General features: G+C 38.3%; 1 protein-coding gene across 6 annotated transcripts in view; it reads left to right on the forward strand.

Annotated features, from left to right (window-relative positions):
- tmem117 (transmembrane protein 117) overlaps positions 1-16,535 on the forward strand; it is a 370,721-nt gene that overhangs the window by 162,285 nt on the left and 191,901 nt on the right. For all 6 annotated transcript variants that reach the window (XM_062982502.1, XM_062982504.1, XM_062982501.1 and 3 more), the window contains one exon: positions 7,497-7,596. In XM_062982502.1, coding sequence (XP_062838572.1) covers positions 7,497-7,596 — 100 coding nt within the window. The remainder of the gene's footprint in view (positions 1-7,496; positions 7,597-16,535) is intronic.

Raw genomic sequence — 16,535 nt, forward strand, 5'->3', positions numbered from 1 at the left:
TTCAAGGTCCCATTGCAAACAGGTCATTTTTCTATGATTCCTTCATTGCAGGTGCCGTCTTAGTGCGATACCTCATTGGTTCAAAAAATCATGGGTGCATTTACACTGTGGAATGTGGAATGAACGCAGTTTGACACCACTTTGACTGGCATACTTCAATGCTGTGTAATACTGGGAGTTGCAGTTTGGTGAGATAGCAGCACTTTAACAAAGGCTAAACATCATACAATACTACAACACCCATGATTTCATAGCATTGAGCCATGGCAGTCAAAGTTATGTCAAACCGCATTAATTCTACAGCCTAGATGCACCCTGAGTCAGAGGACTGGTTTGTTTTTTGTTTGCTCTTAATGGCTCATCACGGATCTTCAGTTCTGATTGGTTACAGTCATCCGTGATTGGTAGGAAAGCTGAAATAGTGAGAAAGTGTCCAAAGCACCATAAAGCCAAAAGCAAAAAAACTATACAGGCATATAGGCCAGAATATGATTGCTAGTTATAACTATGGTACACTCACTGAATCAATGGGATTTACATATGCACCCGCTTATCATTTAGCAATGAATTCAATGAGTCTAGTTTGGATTAACCATTATTAACGCCAGAGATTTAAGCCCCCCCCCCCCCATCACTACCTTTGGGCCAAATGGAAAAAAGAAAAGGAATATTAAGAAATTATATATGACCAGCACCAAAAAATGAACAAACACTGGAGAAGAACATTCCACTCAGCATTTAAATATAACTGTAAAAGTGAGGAAATAACAGAATTTCACAATATCAGCATGTTAATATGCCTCCTTAAAAAAGAGGATCTATAGAAATAAAGGTTAATCTATAAAGGCAAATAGACCATATAAAGAGTCATATCTATGCCCTTTGTATTTCTGGAAAAGGAACAAGTGTTACCCAGGGCACCTTTTCTTTGTTATAAATTGTTGGTGGGAAGGAACCCATGGCTTACAAATGAATGCTATTAAAGTTTGGACAAATATAGGTTAAATTAACATACAATCCAGAGGAGTGCTTGGTGTTCATTCAACTACCCACACACTGCTTAGGTAGTTACATACTCCTTTATTTTATTCAGCATGAATCAAAGAGAAAGCTTTGGAGCTGTTTCCTCCTTTCTCTCCGCAGTGACTAGACTAAGACAAAACATACTATTAATGAAACAAGTTCTACAGCTAGTGGAGATGTACTGAGGAGGCAGAAGACTGTTTGATATACATTTAGTTATAGAAAACTGCATGCACATACATGGAAAGGGAATACATTCATCAGCATTACTAATTAATGAGCTGGTTAATTAAACTGGGGATTGTTGTTTTACAGTTTTGCCCCAAAGGTAATTTTTTACCTGGATAGTTCTTTTGGTATTAACTAAAATGGGGAGTGTGAACAACAAACAGACACACGCACATGTATGCACAAAGGCCAATCTTTGTAGTGCATGTCTAATAGCCACTTCACACTGAAGGACTTTCTGCAGTTTGGCATCACTTTAACGCCATGGCTCAATGCTATGAAATCCTGAGATTTGTAATTTGGTGAGGCACCAGCACTCTTTTTCAGAAAAGGCTGAAAAACATATTCAACTACAGCTTCCATTATTCCATAACATTGAGCCATAGCAGTTAACGTGATGTCAAAATGTCTTAATTCTAGTCTAGAGATGCACTCTATGTAAAAAGCACAAATTGGGAGGGTTTTAGTGGCCTGGCTCTTCTTATTTTAAGAGTTGAAAGAATAATGTTTGATTCTGATATCCGTACATGCAATTGGGATGTTGGATCGTAAAACTTGGATGAAGGTAGAATCTAAAATCAGGACCTTTCCACCAGCAGAAGGCAGACCTTGAACCCAAACCTCCATAATACAGGCGTTGCTTCTGTGTTGCTGTGTTTATACCCCATTATAAAAAGTATTTTATGAGGCAGTCCTGTATTAGTTGGTTGTTGAGTTCAGCTGAAAAAAATGTAAAGTAAGACAAGTGGGCAACTAGTAGTCCATCAGATACTGTTGGATCACACTCTGTTCTTGTCACTACCTTCTCCCTCCCATGTTTGAAATTACATACAGCTAGTTTTGTGTAATGTTTCATTGTAATGCCTCTGTTTTTCTTTCTGTACTCCTGTTTCTCATCAGTTCCCATGGTACTAGCAACCACCTGAATGTGTGGGGAGTGTTACAACACACAGGCCAAATTCCCATCTCACAGTCTATATTTTGTAACTACAGATCCATAGCTATATTGTACAAATGCAACAAAACCCTGTGGAGTGAAGTTATGCATCCAATGCTATCAAGATACAATAATGTGTATCAAGCAGTTCTGGTGTACATTGGCTACTTGTGGTGCACATCACACACTTCTGCACATCAAGCTCTGCTGTTGAGCTCTGGCACTTCCCAGCTGGTGTCCAGATGCTCATGGGAGATCCCCTCAATACCTGTTGTGTATCAGGTCATGTTACATTGGTCACTCTACTGGATACCATTGTGCAATGGATGCCCACCAATTGTACTGTCATGACATGCCGTAGGTGAAAATGGCCATTCCAAAATGTCTTGATTCAATTTTCCACACATTTAAGGCTGCTTTTACAGGCATAATCCCCTAGTGAAGCCAGCCATCTTTTTTCATTCTGAATTTCAGTATCAATTTGCTGTATTTCCTTAAACTGGTCTTAAAACTGGTTTCTTTCTCTCCATCTATATATAATATTAGAAAGCAAAGCATTGATTAACATTCTGTCAGGAATCTGAAGGTCATAATAATGCATATTTAATTTTCTACTGTGTCCCCATTTATTACATCTCGAATCTCCATGGAGACATAGCATTGTAACAGTGACTGGTTCTTCTATTTTCTGTTCCATTTCCTTGTCAGATTAAAACACCCCAAAAGTAAGCCTAAAACATGATCTTGGGGAGAAAAATTGGATGTCATCTTCCAGCATTTTGTAGGTGTTATTGTTGCTGTGTGTCTTCAATACATTTCTGACTTATGGTGACTCTAAAGAAAACTTCTCATGGGGCTTTCTGAGGCTAAGAGTGTATGATTTGCCCAAGGTCACCCAGTGGGTTTTCATGGTGGGAATGCAAACCCTGTTCTCTAGAGTCATAATCCAATGCTTAAACTAGTACACCATGCTGACTAGGTGGCTATGGCTTGGATATTTTGGAAACTGTTGCTAAAAAACACCATGTGTCCTCCAAACTCCAACTAGTAATAGGGTGTATTTCTAGGATCTGGCTGTTGGCAGAACTTTATTGTGTTTAAAGCAGGTTTTTGTTCATGCCACCATCTTATGCATATTTTCAGCATCTGAAATCTGGCCGTTAGATTTTTGACAGCACCAAGTCACTATGGGCAAACACTTTTATATATTTGCAGACCAAGAGAGTCGTAATGGTCCGTTACGTCAATTATCTGCCACTCAGAATACAGCTACAATTTACAGCTTGTATATTTTCTTTTGAGAGACAGGCTGCAAAACTATGTTTACCATCAAACGAAATGAAATTATTGCTGTTGCAATCCCTTCCATTAGGAGAGAAAGGAAATTGTTCCGTGGGATTGTTTTTCCCTATCATTGATAAGGAAAGCAAATCTTCATTACTGTGTTCTAAAAAATCTAGGTTTGATTCTTCTCAACAGAAAGGGATGCTGTCTATTCTACACCATTGGAATATATTATTGTATAAGATGGATAACGTTGCAGTAGGATGCCATTTGACTCCATTGTTCTAATAATTAGAGTAAATGAGAACTCAGTTCCATTTTATTGTTTCCCAGACTGCAGAACAGGGCTATCAACAGTTTTCACTTATATGGCATAAGAAAGGAAGAAGTTTGCAAGTGGATGGGGAAGTTATGTGGGCTGCATCTAAACCAGTGGTTCTCAACCTGTGGGTCCCCAGATGATTTGGCCTACAACTCCCAGAAATCCCAAGCAGTTAACAGCTGTTAGGATTTCTGGGAGTTGAAGGCCAAAATGTCTGGAGACCCACAGGTTGAGAACCACTCATCCAAACCAAAGGAGGTTCCTGCTCCAAGAGGTCCTTAGGTTTGGTAGAACATTGCATATGGTTCTACCAAACCCAAGAATCATTATATTCTCAGAATAATTACATTCTAAGGTTTTCTTTTCTTTCAAGAAAATACAAATATCTAAAACAGCTAATTCAGAATTGATCCTGTATGTGTGTTTATGATGCCATAATTTGGCTCAATAAATGATGTCCCAGACAATGGAAGTTTCAGTGTATTATTCAAATATCTAAAGACTACGTAACAAATATTCATTATCTATTTGCCGTAATATATGTGAACCATCTAAAGCTTTTTTCTGGAATGGTGCCACTGTAGTTATTTCTGACCACTTGGGATTGCTTAGAAAAACAGACCACCTGTTAATGAAAATGCTTCACTTAAAATTGAGACCACAAGGGAAGAATATGATCCTAGATGGTAGGAAGAGAAGGTACCATACTGCTGATGCTATGGGAAACAAAGCACTATGAAAATAAGGAAGTACGTTTGAAGAATTGTATTGTTAGGGTTGTGGAAGATGCAAGAGAAAAATATAAGGGCATTGGGCTCTTAACAATGTAAAAGAGGTCTGAAACCTTTTCAAAGTCCTAAGATTTGAAGAGACTTCTAAATTTTGAATATGTCATGACCCATCTAACTAAGCAGGATTGATTTTGTAGAGATATATTAACCCTTGGCACAAATTTGGCAAATGCACTGTTTGCAGTAAGCTAGGGGTGGGAGGAAATATCTTTAATCAACTTCTTTGAAATGTGCTGCTCGAGAAGTGCACAATACATACCATGAACTGCCAAAAAGACAAATCAGTGGGCCCCAGAGCAAATAAAACTTGGATTCTCCCTAGAAGCCAAGATGAATAAGCGGAGACTGTCATATTTCCAACATGTCATGAGAAAACGTGATTCACTAGAAAAGACAATAATACTTGTCAAGGTAAAGTAGAAAGCAGTAGGAAAAGAGGAAGACAGGATTCCAGGTGGATAGACCCAATCAAGGAAGCCTCAGCCCTGAGTCTGAAAGACCTGAGCACAGTTATTGATGATAGGGTGACTTGAAGGTCTTTTATTCATGGGGTTGCCATAAATCAAAGTTGACCTGATGACAGTTGACACCAACCATTAAACTACTAATCACAAGGATGCTACAGAGTCTTGGCATCTGTGCATGTGATTGCAACTCACCTGTCAAATTATGCTGATCCCATGGATTTCATAGGGTTTTATTAGGTGAGGAATACTCAGAAGTAGTTTTGCCAGTTTCTTCCCTTGAAATACAACTTATAGCACCTGATATTTGTTGTTGACCTCCCATTTAAATATTCACCAGGAATTATTCTGTTTAGTATCACTTTAGTAGCCTTTAAAGTGTAGCAAGGACAAATTCTATTGGCTTCCATTGAAGTATGTCTATTTCTCAGTTTAAAACTCGATGTTATTGATTTTACAGAAAATAATATCACAATGGGATGCCAGAAATTGTGCTCTGCCAGGGTAGTATTTCATTCAGGGGTGGACAGCTGCCAAAGATTGAGGGTATTGCATGGGCTTTTTGCAAGGAAGGGTGGATACTCCCCCTTGGAATGTTATTTTTTTTTTCTATTAAAACCCCATTCTAAATTGGAGAACATTATACTTTCTCTATTCCACACCAACTTGGACAGCAAGTATTTCCCTTTTTGTAAGGTTGGGTCAAGTTGGTTGTTGACTTGCACACTTTCATTATTGTAACCTAAGGTCACTAAATAATTTGTTTTCTTTTGAGTTACTTAAAGGTATAAACAAAATACAACATGTTGCAAATACTTCTACACAGGATCCTGTGAAAGGTAGCATTCTGTATAGTGCTTTCCAGATACAAGCCTTTTTAATTTGATTGGTCACAGGTCAGATATCTCTGTTTCAGAGACTGACCTGAGCAGCCTTCATTTCTGGATCAGCTATTCAGATGGCAAAACCATTACATCAAGGTTGGGCCATGAAGGTCTTTACAACTTTCCTTCTTTGATGCAAATCTTCAGTTTAAGGACTGCTATTTGCTATATGAAAGATAGACCTTCTTACGACACAGTTCTTTATTTTTTAGTTACTTCACATTCTTCTTCCTACAGCTAATAGTAACTTCAATGGGGCCGCTTTTAATCATATAAGTGATATCACGGAGAATAAATACTTCCCCTCTGAGATTGTTACTGTCTCCCCAGCTTTAAAAATAAGAAACTGATATTGCTGAGATCCACATTGAATTGAGACAAACCTGTGGCAGATGAGAGCTATGCCTGTATGTCAAATTTTGGTATTCAGATTGAAAACACACAGAGTTGAAAAGAATGTTAAGGAGAATCTAGCCTAACTACCTGCTGGTGAGGGAATCCACAGGTAAAGCATTCATGAGATATGATCATCCAACAGCTATCTAGAAACCTCAAATAAAGGAGAGCCCACCAAGTCCTGAAATAGATTACTTCTGTTGAACTGCAGCTGCTATCAGGAAGTTCTTAATCTTTAGTCAAAATATCTCTTCTTTTAATTTGAAACCATTGTATATATTAGATTCTTTCCTGCAGAGCAAAAGCAAACCAGTTTGCACAATCTTCCATCTAATCATCCTTCAGATGGTTACAGAGGGCTATATATAATTCCATCTCTCAATCTTGGCTTCTCACGCAATCTTTTCTAACAGGACTTAATTTCTAAATTTCTAAAGCCTTTACTATCAAACTTAAGGCCCGCAGGCCAAATCCAATTTACCATGTCATTTTATGTAGCTATCCAGATGCTGGACCACAACTCCTATATTTTTCATCGTTAGGCATGATGACTAGAACTGACGGGAATGCCATTTGTTATGCTTAGTCAGCATAGTAGGATACAAGGCTTGTGGATATGATATCTGACAGTAAAATGTTCTTTAGCCTTTCCCCAACCTCAGAGTCACAAGTGCTGTTGGGTTGCAAATCCCATTTTCCCCAGTCCGCATGGCAGGAGCTATCATCCTGTAACATCTAGGGACTCAAGCTGGAGAAAAACGAAAGAGCGTGTTATGATTCCACTTTAACTGTCATGGTTCCCATGGAAGCCTGTAATGTGATGTTTAGAGAAGAATCTTTAAACTTTCATAGAGAGAGCTGTCTTGCCTCAGCAAACCCCACAATTCTATAGGTAAAGTGGAATCATAGTGCTTATAAATGTATAATGTGAAAGGGTCGCAGATGTGGAAATATTAGCAGAGTATCCCTTACCACCTGCTAAGGCTAGCCATACATGGATGACCACATGATTTACATCTTAATCTAGATTGTAAAAGAAAAACAGCTATTGCTGAGAGCTTAAATATTCCATCACCCCATCTTCCTTGTGTCAGAAAAACCAAATCATCTATAATTCTGCAGTAAATGACAGTCTATAATTCACGGTATATGTGCTTGCATTTACAGGGCATACATTGTAACAGATTTCATGGGCATCAGGAATGAAAGTTTTATGAAGGTAGCAGCAGTGGGGACTTGGATGGGAGACTTTGTCACAGCTTGGATGGTAAGATGATTTATTTATTTTCTTCAATTTATTTTTTAAAACCCAAATTGAATGAGAAAAGTATAATTGGTGATTGAAATCCAAATAACCTGAAGGTCTAGAAAAGTACAATTCAAGGCACTTCCAGACTGCGCCAAATTTGGGATTATAATGTGGGATAAACCCAGAACCTCAAAGCAGATCCCCACATATACCTACCGGTCCCAGGTTTTCTTCCCCTGCCATCCTCACAGCCCTTCTGTGTCTCGGGATAAAATGGAGGGCGGACGGGTGACAACCCCCAGATGTTTTTTTTTTTTAAAAAAAAACACTCAATTATGTGCTGATGCTTATGTACGCACATGCTAATACCCTAATACAAATATGGAGAGATTCCTATGTGGACATATAAGCATCAGCACATAATGGCGGGAATTATTTAAAAATGCCGCTGGATTTCCCTCTTTACCCAATTTTGTCTTTATGATCTATTTAATATTATAAACTTTAAAATAAACACTTTCAGAGACCTCTAATGGCTCTCTGCTTCTCCTCTCTTGAAACCATCTGGAAATCAGCTGTGTCTCCGTGGGAGCCTGAACAGCTGATCAACTTTTTTGGGCTTTTTAAAACCAGCATGGGTGGGTAGTAGTCTCCACAGGGGGTAAAGAGGGAAACCCTGAACTTTACATGACTCAAGAGCCACACAGTCATGGGAAAATCTGCTTTTTTCACCTGGAACTGGGATAAAAGAGGACTTTTTCAAATCGGATTTTCCCTCTATTGCTGCTATTGAGCGCACATTAAGCACAAACGTAATCTGGTCACACCTCAGACATGAAAAGCCCCAAAGTAATAGTGACATGTTGGATAACAGCTGGATACCTTACTATAGTGGAAAGACAAAGCTGAAATGGTTAGAGCGGTGAAGATGCCAAATTATGCCTTTAATGTCAATAGGAATTTTGGAGATGAACCCAGAAGTCTTTTTCGGATTGATCAGAAAGGTAGTGAATATTGTTAGCAATTAGATATTTAAAAATGGATGGAAGAGGAAGGTGAAGAGGGTGTAATGAAATCTTCCCTCTATAGTTCAGAGGTCCCATTGCCTTTAGAAAGGGATCAGTATTATGCTATTATTTGAGTACTACATTGAATGGTCACCTTAACCATCCCCTCCTGCCCTCCTTGTGGTGGTGTGTGTCCTAGCATGTACCATGACATGGGTCCTGACTGTCTGTAATTGCTTTAGCATATTCTGACTTTTTGCCTACCTTTTGCAAGCACAAAAGACATTAGATCATGGGATGTGAGCAATAAATAGAGTATTGTATTTCAATTGCCCTCAGCAGGCTGTCAGGGTCTGATGTTAATTGGGATACGGTATCAACCGGAAGGCCCCAGGTTCTCCAGCTCTGGTTTAGCTCAGATACAGTAGACATTTCAAAGTTGTCAGCTCAGTTCCATTTTCCTTCTTTGCCTTTATGGCATTTTTCTCTGAATGTATTTTATCAGTTTTTGTAGGGTGTGTTTTGAGCTATGAAAAGTCAGCATAAAAATAATGTAAATAAGTAAATATGTAAAATGTGTGTCATGCTTTTATTGCTTTCAGCAACCTACTTTTGAAAGCATTATCAGATGTAGTTTTTTATACCAAAGAAGTAATGTTTTGTCTTTTACTAAAACCTCTTCCTCTATATAATGTATGCATCTGACAGACCTTTGGAGCTATCATTTCCCTCATATTAAAATAAAGGTGTTTTTTTGTTTTGTTTTTTTAAACTAAACACATTTGCTTCAAAAAAAATCTCCTGGAATTCAGTGAGATTTTCCCCTAGTAATTTATATTTATGACTGCAGCCATAATTGATTAATGGCTGGAACTAAATCTTGTAAGATTAATCAATTAAGATTTCTTTAACTGAATGACAATACCAAAAGAAAAACCCAATTTGAGTAAATACACATGGTCATTTAATCAGAGCAGAAATTCCTCTGGGAAATTTTGTATGTAATCCAGGGCATAAATGGGAAGACAGATAATGAGTTGTTGGCCTGCTGCTACAAAACTAACATTAATATTTATGAGAAAGTTCCATTTGCTTTAGTAAGTACAGCTTCTAAAGGGGGTGTGGGCTGTCTTTTAAAAAAAATACTTTAAATCAGAATAGACTAAATCATCTATTTACTGTATTTCATTGTTCTAAAGAGAGGTTGTGTATTCTGTGTTGAAAATGTTCTGGATTTTTTTCCAGATTTTGCAATACCTGCATTTTTATATGTGTGTATAATGAGATATTTTGGCAATGGGATCCAAGTCTAAGCACAAAATTCATTTATGTTTCATACACACCTTATAGACATAGCCCTGAAGGCAATTTTATGTAGTACTGTATTTGTAATAATTGTGAGCATAAAATAGAATTTGTATACACTGAACCATCAGAAAGCAAAGGTGTCACCATTTCAGCTGCCCATATGAACAATTTTAGATTTGGAATTCCAGATAAGGATGATCAACCTGTATGTCACCTGCATCCTATTTATTTGACCCAGAATCTGGATAAACATGGAATTTATGCTAATTTCCTTTTTAAAGCCATTTGTGGTAATCAAAGTTTTACAACGATAACTCCCACATTCCCTCAGCTAAAATGAGCTTGGACTAAAAATAATAATGTTTTTCAGATTTGCTTGCAGGAAACTCCTTACAGTGGCAAGAAAAACAGAAAAAGATAAATAGCAGAAATTATATGTTTTTTTAAACTTTGCAGTCTGCAGCTATATGTCACTGGCATGTCCAGAACATTACTTTGATTTGGTGACTCTGAAAAACAAGCAGCCAGCAAATCATCCATTTGGGCAGATTTAGACTAAGAAATATAGCATTTCTTCATGGATAGATGTTGGCATCCCGCATAGTTATTTGCCAAACCATTCATGATCATAGTTGCAGCTGAATCTTTTGTATGTGGTCTTTTAATGATTTCTGATCTCTAGCCTTTGCATGAAGAAAACTGTTGCATGATTTAATATTTACTAAAGGAAAACAAGTGTGTTTATCATTCAACAATCACAGATTTTGGGCAAATATTTAGTTGTCATTGAAAGTGGATCAGGCATTGCTGGCTAGTGATTAGTAAATAACAAATACAATGTCAGTAGCAAACAGTGCTGTTCTATTATGCAATTATTCAGTCTGAGAAAAGTGGTCCCCAGTATTACTGTTATGGTCCTCCTGATTGAATTTGATGAATTAGATATCTGTATATACCACCTAAGACATCAAAGCTAGGACAGCCCCCATTGAAACACATGGGATGAAGTCATCATAGAATTGTAAAAGACTCCAAGAGCCATCTAGAATGAATCTTTGACAATTAATGCAAAAAACAAAAAACACTTCCTAACCATGCAAAACTACCATGGAAGCTTGCAGGTTAGTAACAACTTTGATAAATATTGCTATTAAAACTATGTGCAACAATGAAAATACTTACAGTATATGAATATATTTGCCAAAATAGAATTAATATTTTTCCCTGGCAAATTAGAATTCTGGATCAAAATGACAATGAGCTCAAGTGTACCTTTTTATAAGATTGTTTTTATTATTCATGATGTAATACTGGCAGGATTATAAGATTGTGTCTGTATTTCTGCCCTTCAAAGAGATTAAGTGAAGAACCTGGTGCATTTTTAACCACGAAGCCACAAATACATCCAATTTCTTCTTAATCTGAGTGCCAGAATTATGTTCCAAGTGAATATAAAAGTCTTTTAGTCTACAGATCCATCATATCACACTCGTTGAATGTAATGACGAAGTCAGTTTCATAAATTAAGCATCATAGCTAAATACTAATTCACTGTTGACATTTAACTCCATTAGAAGTAAAGTTTATGAAAAAATATAGGTAAAGGTAAAGGTTTTCTCCTGACATTAAATCTAGTCATGTCTGACTCTGGGGGTTGGGGCTCATCTCCATTTTTAAGCCGAAGAGCCAGTGTTGTTCATAGACAGCTCCAAGGTCATGTGGCTGACATGACTGCATGGAGCATTGTTACCTTCCCACCAGAGTGGTACCTATTGATCTACTCACATTTACATGTTTTCAAACAGGTAGGTTGGCAGAAGCTGAGATTAACAGCGGGAGCTCCCTGGATTTAACTTTTCAGTCAGCAATTTCAGCAGCTCAGTGGCATATATATATAGGAGAGATGTAGGCACTTGCACTCTTGATAGGAAATTTTTCATTACATAGTATTCAGAAAATAATTGTTACTACTGTATGTATTCCTAGAGCATCTCTTGATATTGGCGTACATTCCAGAGTAACACGTACACATAATCACACATAATTGATCTTTGCTTTCATCCTAGAATGCTTGCAGGACAGAGCCCAACGGAGTCCATCACATGACACATGGCTACTTCTGGCAGGGCTCCATCCTGGCTCTGTCCTGGAAATGTAGTAGGATGGAGTCAAGAGAACACAGGAGGCTTCCCGTGTTCTCATAAGAAAAGCCAGGGAAAGCACAGGGAAAAGCCGGGCAGCAATACGGGCAATGTGGGGCATGGGGAGACGGTTCCCCCTGCTGCTTGCTGGATTTGCCCTGTTGCCCCACGGATGCCCCCACTTTTCCCTGGCTTGAGTTGCTTAATGTGATGAAGTCCATAGTGATGTGGTAGGAATGTACATTCTCAGAAATCTCATTTTCATGGGTAAAAATGAATAATTTAACTATTTTTTCTTCACTGCAAGAAAATCAGAATTCGCAAATCAGAATTTGCAAAAAAACTTTTTGAATCAAAAAGCATTATATTCTGTATGAAAAATGTTTTCTGTGTGAATAATCATTGTTTTCTGTAGAGAACTATCCAGAACTATGACTAAAATGCTCTGTGTGTTTCCCACAGAGAATAAGTCCCAAAGTCATCCATCAGACCTATCCATCTTTACATCTGGGACTCAAACATTCTCTCAATCCTTATTAATTGTCCCTTACTCCAATTTCTGCATGTTCTTATATCTCTATTGTTTTGTGATTTATATAGGTTTGTAATATATGCTACTTCCTGACCGTACAAGCTGTTCAACAGTGGAACTCTGCCTCAGAGTATAGTGGAAGCTCCTTCCTTGGAGGCTTTTAAATAGAGGCTGGATGGCCCTCTGTTTGGGGTGCTTTGATTGTGCTTTTCCTGCATCGTAGTAGGTTGGACTAAATGGCCAATGTGGTATCTTCCACCTGTGTTATTCTCTTATTCTGTGTATCTGTATCTTCGCTTGTTCCATCCTTGTGAATGACATAATGACTTTCCTTCAGAATGAAGAGAAAATACAGGATTTTATGCAGCCATTTCTGCAAAGATGACGGAAGCCTCGACAGAAAGCAAAGCTCTCTTGGTTTCATTCACATCCTGGTGGTGAAAACTGCCAATTTTGTGGCAAGGGTGGCAGTTTCTTGGCAGATATCTGGACATGTTGATATTCCCTTTCTTGCCAAGAACAAGATTGTTGTGAATATTTTTACATGAGTAGTGTAAGCTGCATGCTCCGTTACTGTTATTGAACAGGAAAGCTCTCTATATAAAGGTCCCTCCTCTTAGTGTCTCAGTATCCAAGGCTCTGAAATTTAGTTATTCAGCAAGACTCTAGGTGGAAAGAAAAGGTGTCCATATAATGAACAGTTGAAATATGGAGTTGGATGAAAGCATCATGCTTGCTTCTAGATGATGTATACCATGAAAAAATAGGTATTCATGGAAAGTCCCAGGAAATGTTGCTAATTTTGTGAAGTCAACTTTGACTTATAATGATCTTATACATGAGAAACTCTCAAGTGCTACTTACGTCCTCCTTATGTCTTGGTAACTCAGGACTCTGACTTCCTTGACTGAGTCTATCTACATGTAATGTAGTATTCGTCTCTTCTTATGTCTTCTATCTTACCAAGCATTATTGACTTTTCTAATGAGCCATGTCCTCTCATAATGTCTGAAGTATGACAGCTCAGCCTTGTCATCTTAGCTTCTAGAGAATGTTCAGGCTTAATCTGGTATTGGATCAATTCATTTGTATTTTTGTCAGTTATTAGTATCTGTAGAACTCTCCTCTAGGTAATTATTTTTCTATTAATCTTTGCAGCTTTAGCTATCTGATCCCTTGATCCTCATCACCCTCTGACTTACAAGCAAATCATTTCAGCAGCTTACAGATGCGGCATCATACTTCCCACTTGCTTGTCAACAATTTTGTGGGTGGCAACCACAGTAATGAAGATATATCGAAGCAGTACTTTATATTCTGTATTGTCCTCAGATCAAGATGAAAATATATAGAGGTCAATTTGGAATCGTTCTGGGTGTTGTGATAGGTTTTGCTTGTAAAAAAGTACATTTTGTCAAAGTTAAGAAACTTTTGAAGTTAAGTTAACTCTTCAAAAATCTGTCCTTTTATCTATGGGAAGAACAATGGTCGTGGAATCTTTTAACTGCATTTCTTTTGTAGAACATAGGAAATAAACAAAAAGAGTTGCAAGGAACCAGCCTGGATGCTGCTATTCAAAGTACATCTGCATTCACATAAAACGATCAAGACTTCCATTGTGTTTATAGCAGCTGTCTGCATTCAGCTTTCTGTTTAGTTTATTTTCTTTCTGTCACAAAAGGCTCTGATTTTGCAATTCCTAATAAGAAAAGGAAGTCATATGGCATATTCTGGATAATTCAGAATTGTTTATTAATTATGTATTTAAGATATCTATCCTTTTTTGAGTTGAAGGCCCCTCAAGGCTATCTAAAAGTTAAAAATTGAATTAAACCACTAACATGAACAGTTCTTAAAAAACGGGAGAAGTAAAAACACACCAATTTATAAAATAATATATCATCCAGTCATAAGACTGCAGTATCAAATAGCAAAAGGTCCTCTTAAAGACATGGAGTAAAATGGTCTGTTCAAATCCTGGGTTAGGGTATGGTATATTCACAGAACAGTATGGCTGCCATTTTTCTGAGGATTTCCTGCATGCTCAGAATGGCAAGTTGGGAAGTCCTTATGTGGACATATTGCCACTGACTCACTATTTTGTCAAGAAATTGGGCATGACAATTTAGGTTATGATCAAAGTCAGTCTTCCTGATTATTTTTCTTCCTGTGAGATATAATTGAATTTTCAGTGGCATCTGAAGTAGTACCATGTAGCTAACAACTCAGCTGCACTTCAGCGGAGGAAATGAAATTAAACTGTGAAGCGTGAAATGGAAAGAATGAAACGGATAAGATATATAACTAAAGTTGCTTAGTGCAAGCAACACTGCACAGGGATGTAACCAATGACCTCATTAGAGGCAGGGAGATGCTATTCATAGAAGCAGGCAGAGTGTCTAGCAGCCCGTTCTTGTGGGAGTTTTCTTACACATCTTGTCTCACTCTTTTGCTCTCTTTTCTTTCACCTGTTCCCATGGGATTTCAGTTTAGCTAACAGTTTAATGTACTCTCCCAGTGTTCCCCAAACTCTGTGAAATCACATAACAAACATTAAAACTTTGGGCTTGCTCATGGAATTGATTAGTTACTAGTAATTTGTTTTCTTTTTTTAGTCTCTTTCCTCAAGAATGGAGGTACAACTATATTACATGATTTTTTTTTCCTGAGTTGCTTCTGGTGTGAGAGAATTGGCCGTCTGCAAGGACATTGCCCAGGGATGCCCGGATTTTTTTGATGTTTTTACCATCCTTGTGGGAGGCTTCTCTCATATCCCCGCATGGAACTGGAGCTGATAGAGGAAGCTCATCCGTGCTCTTCCCGGGTGGGATTTGAACCTGGCAGCCTTCAGGTCAGCAACCCAACCTTCAAGTCACAAGGCTTTAATCCACTAGGCCACGGGGGCTCCTTATTACATGATGACAGTAACTTAATGGCCGAGTCATTTTGCTGGCATCAGAAGTAAAACGTTTGGTTGCTTTCATGCCAATGGGGCTTTATATAGCCCCACAAATGGTGTAGTAACAAAATTACTGGTTACAGAGCCAGCTTGTGCTATTCATTATACTGCTGTGTCATGCCCATTTTGGATACCAATTCCCATTTGTTAATCAGCATCCATGGGGATTGGTAGATGCCGGATAAATGTAGTTTCTGGTTGTTTGAGGATTACTATTAAAAATAGGCCTAATACTATATGCCATAGTGTACCATAGCATAAAGTCTTTATTGACTTGATATTAATATTGAAATACAGTACAGACAGAATAACGGGTTATGAACAAGGTAGGTTCTGTAGTTTTTATAAAAAGTAGAATTTGTATGTAAGTCAAAACATACGAATTCCGAGATGTGGCCAATATGCTCCCTCCGCTCTTGCCATCTGCCTGCAGCTGTAGCCAGCCAGCCAAAAGGCCCAATATTTATTGCTGGCTAGTGAATCTGTCCCCAGGCACCATCAACCCTCACCATTGCAGGCTACAAGTCATAGCTCTGGGACTTCTTTGGCACCTGCAGTATGGGTGCCAGCACCGTTGGGTCTTTCCTACCCAATGCCCTGAGGGCTGCCATCTTGTCCGCATAGAACAAACATCCCACCACAATGATGTTATGCATCTCCATCTTGAAGGCTGATGTGAAGCATGAATGGCACAGTGCGTGGTCTGTCTTGGGGCCCTGCAATGATACCCATAATGTCCCGCAGGTGTCACAAGGTCCCAGTGCCAGCATAAAGTTTACACTCTTCTCTACAGACTCCCAGTGGGCTCTGCATGAAAGGATGAGGAATTTACATTTTTGAGCTTGCCTGGCACAGGTCCAGGGTCTTTGGGTACCACCCTCACTTTTTTCACCTGAGCGAGGGTGCAGCCTCTGAAGCACAGGCAGATGGCAAGGGGGAGGGAGCATGTTCATAACTAGGAGACATACATTACATTGGATGTTCTTAATTTGAAAGATCTGATTGCGTAA

Source organism: Anolis carolinensis, chromosome 5 (genome assembly GCF_035594765.1).
Source record: "Anolis carolinensis isolate JA03-04 chromosome 5, rAnoCar3.1.pri, whole genome shotgun sequence".
NCBI classification, from domain to species: domain Eukaryota; kingdom Metazoa; phylum Chordata; class Lepidosauria; order Squamata; family Dactyloidae; genus Anolis; species Anolis carolinensis.